Below are 11,912 nucleotides of genomic sequence, written 5' to 3' on the forward strand. Positions count from 1 at the left end.
ACTATACTCTTTTGTAAGGTACGAATTTTATGACGTCATTCAAGGTAATGACGTAATTCGTAAATCCAGGATCCAGTCGTCGTTGAAGTAACGTTTTCTTGCTTCGCTCAAAAGCTACTCGCACATGGTCGGCAGTCCAGTATACGGTACGGTTGAAACTTCAGACAAAGTCGAGAAGAGGCGTACATTTACACTAGGAAAATGGAAGAAACCATGCAGGTAATTTTGCTTGAGTGTTCATTTGTCAATCACATAATGCTAAATACATATCATAGACCTCTAGTAATGGCAAATAGTAGTTTAAAATGAAGTATTATTAGATACGTTGTCGAATGAAGCTAGGCCTACCCCAGTTAGGTGGGCAGGTCAAGCTAGGAGGCATACATCTTCCAGTCTGGGCCAGCACCTAGCCTAGGGCCTAGGTAGACTGGCCTACATAACAACAGGCGTATCCCAGTAGCCTAAGACATTGTTTAACTATTAAACTTTTCTATACTTTAGTAGTGATAATAATATTTTATTAATATTAATGTGACATTTTTGGAATTTTTTGTGAAGTACTTTAAAAAGTAGTAGGCCTAGCCTAGCTAGTACGGCTAGCTAGTAGCAGTAGGCCTGTAGTACTGTGCTAGATAGTAGTAGTAGTAGGCCTACTGTAGCCTAGGTCTCTAGTAAAAGTCTTGTAAGCTAGGGTCTAGCTAGCCCCTAGTAGGCTAAATATTTAGGCCTAATAATGACCCATTAATATTATTACTAGACACTACGAACTAAGCTAAATGGAGGAGGTGAAATCAAATACATTGTGTATCTGAATAAGTTATTAAAATTTATTAATATTTATTTTTCATAGTTTCGGTCAAAGGTCTCGCTACAGTCCTATAGGCCAAAATGGCAGCTTGTTATTTAATGTTTCTTTATTTTATGAGATGTGTTGTGTTCATTATAATTCTTACTTTGTTAAATACCAAAAACTTGCCTCATAAATAATTAAGGGTTTTGTAATCTCTCTTAAATCATATAGGCATCATCGTACATCATGGTTGGCTGGAATTAGACAACCAAATATCAATATTTTACTTTAACAAAAAAAACCAAATAAGGCCACGAAAAAAATAAAATAAATTGGTTAGCATCCCGCCCGACCGTCGGAAAAGCCCCCGACCTGATTTTTTTTTTTTTTTTACAAAACACTCAAAAAATCTATCTCCCGAAGGCAATTTATATAGGCCTAGTCCTAGGTTTGTTTACTATCCGTCCAAACGCTAGCCGGCTGGGCTTCTCCCCAGCAATTCCATTCCATCATCGTCCCGTCTATGGTGGCCTAGGCTAGCCTAGTCCTTCTAGCTTCTATCTAGAAAAGGCCTATTAGTAGTAGTAGTAGTATAAATAGAGTGTACTGTATTTGTATACACGGTAGCCGATGCAAAGCAGTAAGATTTATTCAGGATTAGGTTTATATTAACAAGGCCTAACTTGCCCTACCTCTGGAAAAGAAAAGACTCTGTGGCTGCATAAACTCCGATCCGATGCTTACGTCATGTTTGTAGTGCATTCATTAGAGATAAAGCCAGGTTGGCCAATCAGCACATTGGTACTTTCGTCACTTTGGAAGTAGACATCCACAGCGCGAAAAATAAACAAGGAGGAACGCTCTGTGGTGACCAGAGACAAGACAAGACAACAAACATGGCTGCACCCATGAGTTTAAATCTACAGCATGTTCGCTTACCTGTGTGCAATATTTCACGAAATAAAATTTTAAAGATAGACTAAATATCGAGTGAAAAATAATAAAATATATATGGGCAATGTTTATCTGCTTGCTGTAGATGAATTACATGATTTCTTGTATCCAATTTTGGCCTCTGTTGTTTTCCTCTTCTTTTTTTTTTGCTAATTTTCCTTCTGACGCTGGTTTTTCATGTTTAGACGAGAAAAAAAAAACCTTCCTCTCTACCACATGAAATTTGATACCAAAAGGATGCTAACCAATTATTTTATTTTACGTGGCCTAATGATAACGTTCAGTTTATTGATTGAGTACATTCCATGTGCAATATTAACTAAAACAGACTTTCTGAAGTAAATTAAAAACTCAGTAATTTCAAAAACTTATGCTAACTTTTCTACTGAGTATTTTATTGAATGTTTACCTTCTTATGTACAGTATAATAAATATTTGAATTTTCTGAAAAATATATTATCTTGATTAAAAAAAAAGGCATTAAAAATTGCAACTTGATTACATTATTTCTTGTGAGTGGGGCTTGGATGTCTTTGATTTGTCATTATGTTTTGTTTCTACAGAGGTGTAAAAAGTTAATTTTTTATGCTGGACCACAGGTCTAGTTTTTCCAAAAATAATTGGCTAGCCCTTATATATGAGCTACTGACTATTGGTCTAGTTTTAATGTATTTTTTGCTAGCCCAGCCCTAAAATACCCAGGACCACCACCATCCCTGCTTAATACTGTAGCTTATTGATACAGTATAATCTCTCTTGGTGTACAGTCATGTGATATTCATTCACCATTTGGTAATTCATTAATTGTTCAAAATACAGTAATTAAAGCATTGAATATAATTTACATTTTAATTGCAAAAATTCCCTCTGTTCATTTAAGAAATACTGACAATGTGAAGTTTTTTTGTCTGCCTCACGCTGGCTGTGGCCATGGATAACATTCAAATAATGTAAATGTTGTTCGTCTTCCCTCTAGACTTCTGTAGCAGATGCTGGTAGCAATGGAGACATTGTTCCATCACCAGAGAAAAAAGCAAAAGGAGCAGAAGGAACCTCAGTAGATTCTATGACCTCCAAGGACTATTACTTCGATTCATATGCTCACTTTGGTATCCATGAGGTAAGAAGTGATCTTAGTAATTTTTATTCTTATACCATTTTTATATGCATGTGAACATGGAATTAGGAAGCGTGCTCAGGAAATATTTGCGTGTCTGCTGATAAATTGTGTCCATGTGAATGCACATCTGTGTGATTAGCAAATGCTGTATAATAATATTATTCATAGGATCATGTACTGTGAAGGTCTGTCCACACTTATCAAATTTTACGTGAAGGATTTGTGTGATGTGCGGCACCCATACTGTATATGGAGATGATTATGTCAAATTGCTCTCAAATATGGACATACCTCAGTTATTTGTCGCGTAAGATTTGATAGTGTGGACAAAGCTCTAGGAAAACATATACACAGAGGACTGTAATACTTCCAAGGTAATTAGCACAAATCTTTGCACATGCTTCTCTAGCTAGCAGGTATCCTTCACTGTCCTGTCACTCATATCTTCCTGCCTATAATAATGGACCTTCATTCTAAGCTCCGCCCCTTGGACACTGTTGCTAATGTCCCATATAATGATAGTGTAAAAACGTGTGCGTTTGTCCAACAACAACAACACGTGTTTGTAGGACACACACGTATCATATTCCTTCTCACTGTTTTGATTGGTCAGTTTTTAAGTTTGATTGACACTCTAGATAGGTCCACATTGTACTGACTTTTGGCGACATTTGAATTGGTTTGTTTTTTAAGACAACAGTATTATTTATATAGGAATATACAGTAAAGGGTTGCTACTGCTGTACCATAAAGAAATTGGCACAATCTCAACTGATAGATGTTAGTTTTTACTCATATAATTGTTTGATTTTGATTTCAGGAAATGTTGAAAGATGAAGTGAGAACGCTAACCTACAAGAACTCAATGTATCACAATAAACATTTATTCAGGGGGAAGACGGTCCTTGATGTAGGCTGCGGCACCGGTATTCTGTGCATGTTTGCTGCAAAAGCAGGGGCAAAGCAAGTAATTGGGGTAAGAATAAAACACATTGCTCTCTGTCCAACAGCACAGATAAGACAGGACCACACTGGAAATAAGTCTTCTTCTAGACTTTTGTGAGCTATCTTTGGTGTTTACATCAAATAAATCCAATCCAATCCAGCTTGAAAGACAGATAGAATGTATTTCTGGAAGATGAAGATGACCTGTCTGATAGAGCTGATTATCTTTACTATGATGCTCTATAACTAATCACTATGTTACTCTTTTATCCTAACCATGGATAAGAATTTTATTTATTTATTTATTTATTTTTTTTTTGCAGATTGAGTGCTCTAGTATAGTGGATCATGCCAAGAAAATTGTTGAAGCAAATAACATGGGGGATGGTAAGTGTTTTTTTCTACCTAAATTGATAGTATCTGGCAATGAATTTGTTGCTGGTGCTACTTATACTGCAGATATTCTCTTATGAAAAATTTTTCCACTGCAGTTATCCTTTTACAGCATCTGTTTTTACTTCCTCTGTATTTTTTCTTACTTCCATTGCAGCTCTTTCTTACTGCCACTGTGGTTCTTACTTCCATTGCAACTCTTCTTACTCCCATTGCAACCCTTTCTTACTGCCATTGTGGTTCTTACCTCCATTGCAACTCTTCTTACTCCCATTGCAGCTCTTTCTTACTGCCACTGTGGTTCTTACCTCCATTGCAACTCTTCTTACTCCCACTGCAGCTCTTTCTTACTGCCACTGTGGTTCTTACCTCCATTGCAACTCTTCTTACTCCCATTGCAGCTCTTTCTTACTACCACTTTGGTTCTTACTTCCATTGTAGCTTTTTTTGCATCCATTGCAGCTCTTTCTTACTGCCACTGTGGTTCTTGCCTCCATTGCAACTCTTCTTACTCCCATTGCAGCTCTTTCTTACTGCCACTGTGGTTCTTACTTCCATTGTAGCTCTTTTATGCTTTTATTACAGCGCATAGTACTTACACTTCCACTCTTCCTTCTAACTTTCAATGTATTTCTTCCCAGCAGCATCAGACGTGATGGACATTAAGAAGACTTACTACTTAAGCTGTCCTTACTTCCACTGCAGCTATTCTCTCACGAAGCTCTCCTACTGTATACTTCACCCACCATAGCTGTTCCTACCTCCACTGCAGTTATTCATACTTCCACTGCAGGTCGCCTTACACAAAAGCTCTCTTACTTCAACTGCAGTTTCCACTGAAGCTGTTGTTTAACCTCTACTGCTATTGTTATTTCACTGCATGTATTGTGCTGTTACAGCTAATGATTGCTGCTACTATTCTTTCTCTAACTTAATGAGAGCAGCATAGTTCAGTCAACTAAACTGGTGGTAGCCTCTGTGTGTGCTCGGTTTATTCCCATCGCTGCTTTCCATGTGTTTTAGCTAGAGGGCTGAAATGCAAGTTTTGATAGTGCACCTTTGTTCAGAGGAGATGTTCAAGCCGTTGGTCCCGTGTGCACGTTAACAAACACAGTACACTATACTGAAAAGAATGGGGATTGTCTACCGATGCATTGCCCAATCACCACCCGAAAGACACCACTGGAATTAAGTCTTCTTCAGACTTTCATGGGTTATCCTTGGTGTGATTACACTGAATAGATTCATCCATCCACTTCAGTTCTTCTTACTTCCACTTAGCTGTTCTAACCTATTCTGCTATTAATAATATTCCTCTGCATCTATTGCTCTGTTACAGATAATATTGCTACTATTGCTACCTACAGAAGGTATTAGTCCTTTGTGAATACTTTCCTGGATATACCAACAAATTGCCTATTCTTTCTAACACATGAGAACACCCCTTGAAAAATAATAGAACAGTTGACTCCTAGCACCATGCACAAGCGGCCCAGCCACCATGCAACTTTCTCTCATTCTTTTTCGAGATACGAAAGTGATACCTCGTCTAAGGATTCTCCGATCTCCTTCTATGTAGTTATTATCCACAAAGTAATAAATTATGTTTTCCTTTACAGTGATAACATTGGTAAAAGGCAAAGTTGAAGAAGTGGAATTACCAGTAGAAAAAGTGGATATAATCATCAGTGAATGGATGGGGTATTGTCTATTTTATGAAAGCATGTTAAATACAGTCATCTATGCAAGAGACAAGTGGCTTGTAAGATATCTTTTTTCTTGTCAGAACTACCTCCCCCAAAACCTTTTAACAAATTGAAAACAAATATTTAAATCTAAACTAAAGGTGTAAATACAGGACAACAATTATAGTGCATGCTCCAGAGGGAAAAATTGTTGATATGTTGTACAACTGATTTTTCCAAGACACAAAAAATATATTTGACGAAAAACTTGAAATCGGTTAATGAGATATAGATTTTTGAATATTTAAAAACTGGGGAAAAAGGGAAGTTTTTTCTACCCCCCCCCCCCTCAGTTTTTAACTATACAAAAATATGTATCTCATTAACCACTCCTAATTTTCTGTTAAATATGGATTTTGTGTCTTTGAAATATCAGTTGTACAATATATCAACATTTTTTTTACCTCTGGAGCCTTGCTTTAAGATTACATTTATCACTGAATCAGTTAAAATTAGCATTACAGTACCATTTATACTGAATTTTGAGATTGCCACATCAAATCTAGTTTAATTTCCTTTTGAACATAAGATAATTATTACAGAATATTAACAAATTAGACTTTCAATAATTATAAAGAAATTAATTACAAGAATTACAAGGGAAATTAGGTTATGTGTAACAAAAGAATGTATAAATCAACAGTTTAATGTTTTATTAATCATGGAAGTGGTCAACAAATCGTTTATTTAACGTTATTTTGATTGTTAATTCTAATTAAAACAATGTTAAAACAAAGGCAATTACTCAAAATCATGTTTATGTTGTGCTGTACTTTTACTTTCCAATAACCTATGCTTGAAATGTCCAATTTCAATGAATGACTCCTCATTTTAAAGATCCCATACTGTACAGTACTCAGGTATCTGAAAATACCAATATCTTGAATTTCAATTTTTGCTATACTAATAGCCATTTTGCCACAACATGCCTCAAATATGTCTTAGTTGGTTTTCTGATTGATTCTCCAAAATCTAAATATGTTATAAATCATAGTAATAGTGACAAAAGGTATAACAATAACAGCAATAACACTATTATAAAGTAATAACAAACAGTATTAAGGAAAGAAAAAAAAAATATTATAGTGACATTTACAAATGCAACAGGAAATACAATTGCAGTATTTCCATTATTAATCAGTAAAGATAATAATAACAGATATAATATAGAAAATAGCAATAATATTAAAAATAAAATAATAATAATAAAAGAAAAGATATAATACAAATGAAATTAGCAATAAAATCAATAACAGCAATAAAAATATATAACAGCAATAAAAATATGTAACAGCAAATGTTAATAATAATAAAAAGAGTTATTAAAAATATTACAAACATGAATGATATTAATAAAAAAACAGCAATAATAAATACCAGTACCAGAGACTACGAAATAACTTACAGCTTATGTATATTTGATAAAACAGCTAAAAAAAACAGTAATAAACCTAAGTAAAATTTAATAATCATGATTTGTATTAAACCAAAAAATTTTTTTATGGAGGTGGTTTGTTTTTAAACGAAATTTTTTTTTTTCCTATTACTGTTAAGGCCCCTGAGGGACTTATATTTCCAGACCGTGCCACATTGTATATAACAGCAATAGAAGACAGGCAGTATAAGGATGAAAAGATCAACTGTAAGTATGCCCCCTACTGACTCATATTACTATTGTAGTGCAATCTATTTTACAATCAACAAAAGCTCTTATAATAGAGGAATGGCATAAACATAAAGTGTTATGATGAATATTCGATAAAATATCTTTTATTATTTGTTTCACGTTTGAGAGTGTGAAACAGGAAAAAAGGGACTCGCATCGCTGGAACCAAGGCTCCTTTGCACACACATGTAAAAACAGAGTCAAAAGACAGCACAGTCAATACACACATTTCGTGAGGTTTGTTTACAGTCGGTCATGTGACCTATAGTGGGTATTATTATGGAGAATACAATTTTAGGAAAGGGTAATGTTTTGGCTTCAAAAACATTCGCCCCACCATTAACATGAGAAATAACTGACAAGAAAATCCACTATGATTGTTTAAAACAGTGTTTATTGATTTATTCTAGCATTTAATGTGCTTTGCATGCTTTTGAATTTATGTGATCATTTGTAATCCTAACCTAGCCTAGAAATTGCAGTGTGTCAAAATCGCAGTTTTAGGTCAAAGACTCTTGTGCATACCTAATCAGGCTGTAGGCATGCAGGGGCCTAGGCCTAGCATTTCTCGAGAAATTCCAACGTTTGGTACCAGTATCTTTTGGAGCATTAGCATATCATTATGGCAAAACTGTAAATCTCAATTTCCAATCAATTTGATATAGTTACTGGCATTCCAACTAACATTATTCACATCAAATATGTGCTTTACAGTACAAACAATCTGAAGAAGGTGCTTGGGCTGCGTGTTTACAATTGATACCCACTATACATCACATGGCCAACCTAGCAGAATGTGTCTATTGAATAGTTTATGTACTGTTGCTTTGAGTACTACTGCAGCGGATATGTACGCTGTTTAAATCTAATTATTTAGTAACATAAGCAATAAAAATATAACATTTCAATGAAATGCAAGTTGATTTGAAAATTGCAAAGGACAAGGTATCATGACCAAATCTTAAATTTACAGTATTTAAGAATAATTAATTCTAGATCTATTACATATAATAACTCATTGTTTTTAGACAATATGTCTTTTAATTTCATTCTTCCAAAAAAACATATCTTTTGGTTGATAATACACAATAAATTTAACTTGAAATATCATTTCCATTTTTATTTAAGATTTATTAATTCTAGATCTTTTACATACATAATTCATTGTTTTAGTGATTTTTTTTTTAAAATATATCTTTTAATCTCATTCTTTTAAAAAACATCTTTTGGTTGATAATACACAATACATTTAACTTGAAATATCATTTCCATTTTTATTTAAGATTTATTAATTTTAGATCTTTTACATACATAATTATTGTTTTAATGATTTTTTTAGACAATATATCTTTTTATCTCATTCTTTCAAAAAACATATCTTTTGTTAGATAATACACAATAAATTAAACTTGAAATATCATTCCCATTTTTATTTAAGATTTATTAATTCTAAATCTTTACATACGTAACTCATTGTTTTAATGAATTTTTGTAGACAATATATCTTTTAATCTCATTCTTTCAACAAACATATATTTTGTTTGATAATACATAATAAACATAAAAAAAAGATTTATTAATTCTAGATCTTTTACATACATAATTCATTGTTTTAATGAATTTTTTTAGAAAGTATATCTTTTAATCTCATTCTTTCTTTTGTTTGATAAATACACAATAAATTTAACTTGTGATTTCATTTCTATTTTGGCAGGGTGGGAGAATGTATATGGGTTCAACATGAGCTGCATACGTGATGTTGCAGTCAGTGAGCCTCTAGTTGACTGTGTCGACCCCAAGCAGGTTGTATCCAACGCATGTCTCCTGAAGGAAATCGACATGTACACGGTAAAGGTAGAGGATGCGACGTTTTCGTCGCCATTCCAACTGAAGTGTAACCGAAGCGACTACGTTCAAGCGCTTGTCACATATTTCAACATTGAGTTCACTATGTGCCACAAACGCACCGGGTTTTCTACAGGTAAACAAACTATCTTACAGGAATCAGATTCAACACTAGTCACTAAGTGCAAGCTCAATGGTCTACTGGTTATGACACCAGGCTAGTTATTTGGAGGTTGTAATTTCGATTCCCACCCGAATCACTTGCATGGTTTTTCTTTTTTTTTTTTGTCGCAAGTTTTTGGGAACGTACTGAGCATTAGGTACCATAACACGTCTGGTAATGGGTAAACCATTACACCTATGATATTTTCCTGATGCACACATGCATCAAAATAGCATTTGCAGTGTATTCGCTGCTACTTGGGAATCGGATACAACACTATTCACTAACCGCAACATTGGTGGTCTACTGGTTATAACACCAGCATCGTTATCGGGAGGTTGTGGGTTTCGATTTCCACCAAATCACTTGCGAGTTTTTATGTACTTTGTTTTTCGGTATGATAACACGTCAGGTAATGGTAATAGGCAAGACATTACTCCTATATTTTCCTGATGCAAACATACATTGAAATAACATTCGCAGCGTAACCGCTGCTACTTGGGGATCGCTAAGTGCAGGTATTTGGGAACGTACTGAGTATTGGGTACGATAACACATCAGTTTTAAATGTTTAAATCAAACTATTTTTTTGAAGCTCCTGATGCCCATTACACACACTGGAAGCAGACTGTTTTTTACTTGGATGACTACTTAACCGTCAAACGTGGTGAAGGAATCTCTGGTGTGGTATCCATGACACCAAATCCTAAGAACAACGTAAGTAAATTTTTTCAAATTTTCTTTACTTTTATTTATCTTTATTTCAAAATCCCACTCAACAGTGGTCTGATCTACAAAGCTCAATAGTGCACTGTCTTTTGGTTGAGATGTTTAATCCGTTGGTCTTGCTTCCTACGTGGCCCATATTTACCTTAATGAACGCAGTACACTCTTAGAAAAACAGTAGGAATTGTCACCCGGTGTAACACCAAAACCTCCACCAGAAAGACCACTGTAAGTTCGGATTTTTTAGCGTTATGATTTTATGTCTTTCACACTCACAAAAATTACAATACAATCTAATTTTGATACCAATGTACAATTGGTTTCTGTGTAACAACTAATGTTTTAGAACTGTAGAAAGAGTAGAGATTAATACTTAAAATTTAATCGGAGTCCAAATACATTTGCACTTCGATATCTGCTCACCCTTTGTCAATATACAAGTTGATATATCATATTTGTTTTATATTTGCAGAGAGACCTTGACTTTGAAATAGATGTTGAGTTTCAAGGTGAATTGAGTGAATGTAAACAACGGTTTACCTACCACATGCGTTAGGATACAGTAGACACACCCCCTCAATTGTGTCTTGTCGATGGCTTGTATGCAGACACGGATTTGTGTCAGGAATTCTGTCTGCTTGAGTTTTAATGCTGACCTGAATGCATTGCTCTATCTGGTGCTTAATGGAGTAGATTTTGAATATTTGAATTGAGGAAAATAATGGTAAAATTACGTAATATATGGGCTTAAAGCGTCATAATTGAAGCCTATCATCACCTGATAATGAAACATGTGTCATTATATTTGCCTCAACTTTTTAAAGATTTGTTGATAAGAAATTTTTACCAGGGTCAAAGCCAGAAATACAATACAGTTGACCTTGCCTAAGTCGAATCGAAAATGCCATTGCAAAATTGTTCGACTTAGATAAAATTCAACTTACAGATTGTTAATTAATGGAAAACTCAACAATTTGGCATGTAAAATAAGATCGATTTAGAAATTATTTGAGTTAGGCAAAGTCAACTGTAGGCAAAGTTTAACTGTAGTCAGCCACGCATGTTTGAAGCAGGAGGGTAATTGTAACGTCTGCTTTTAAAATGGTTGCGTATTTGATGTTCTCTAGCATAACAGAATGGAAACTTTTCTGTTGCTTGTCAAACCGTTATTATAAAAAGATAGGCAACATCTGTGGCTTTCAATGTTATTCATATTCGTGTGACTAAAAAAAAAAAGTTCATGCCCTAACATTGTGTGAAATGATTACAATTTAATATTTTGTAACTACTGTATCTTATCTCATGTAAATGACTGTCAAATCATTTTAAACAGTGGTATAATACAATGCATGCTGAAATGGGTAAATAGATATTTAATTTAAGTACTGTACTATAGGATATTGTTAAGTTCTTGTAGATACATTTAATATGAAGTAATGAAGAAGATGGCTGTATTAATGAACATCAGTATTTTTAATGGTCATTTGGTGTAATCACAACTTGTATTTTGGTTTGACACCACTGTAATGTGTTCAGTTTATATACACAAATGCGTATTATTAAAA

The 11,912-nt window shown here is 34.2% G+C and overlaps 1 protein-coding gene across 1 annotated transcript; it reads left to right on the forward strand.

Moving 5' to 3' along the window:
- Positions 1-61: 61 nt before the first annotated feature.
- Positions 62-11,583, forward strand: LOC117112840 (protein arginine N-methyltransferase 1-like). The gene is made up of 9 exons (XM_033256032.1): positions 62-219; positions 2,721-2,864; positions 3,685-3,840; positions 4,133-4,196; positions 5,822-5,964; positions 7,502-7,589; positions 9,328-9,594; positions 10,217-10,338; positions 10,820-11,583. The coding sequence occupies exons 1-9, from the start codon at positions 202-204 to the stop codon at positions 10,901-10,903; spliced, it is 1,086 nt and encodes a 361-aa protein (XP_033111923.1). The 5' UTR covers positions 62-201; the 3' UTR covers positions 10,904-11,583.
- The last annotated feature ends 329 nt before the right edge of the window (positions 11,584-11,912 follow it).

Source organism: Anneissia japonica, unplaced genomic scaffold (genome assembly GCF_011630105.1).
Source record: "Anneissia japonica isolate Jap-2015-1 unplaced genomic scaffold, ASM1163010v1 scaffold284795_len787576_cov167, whole genome shotgun sequence".
In the NCBI taxonomy this organism is placed as follows: Eukaryota; Metazoa; Echinodermata; class Crinoidea; order Comatulida; family Comatulidae; genus Anneissia; species Anneissia japonica.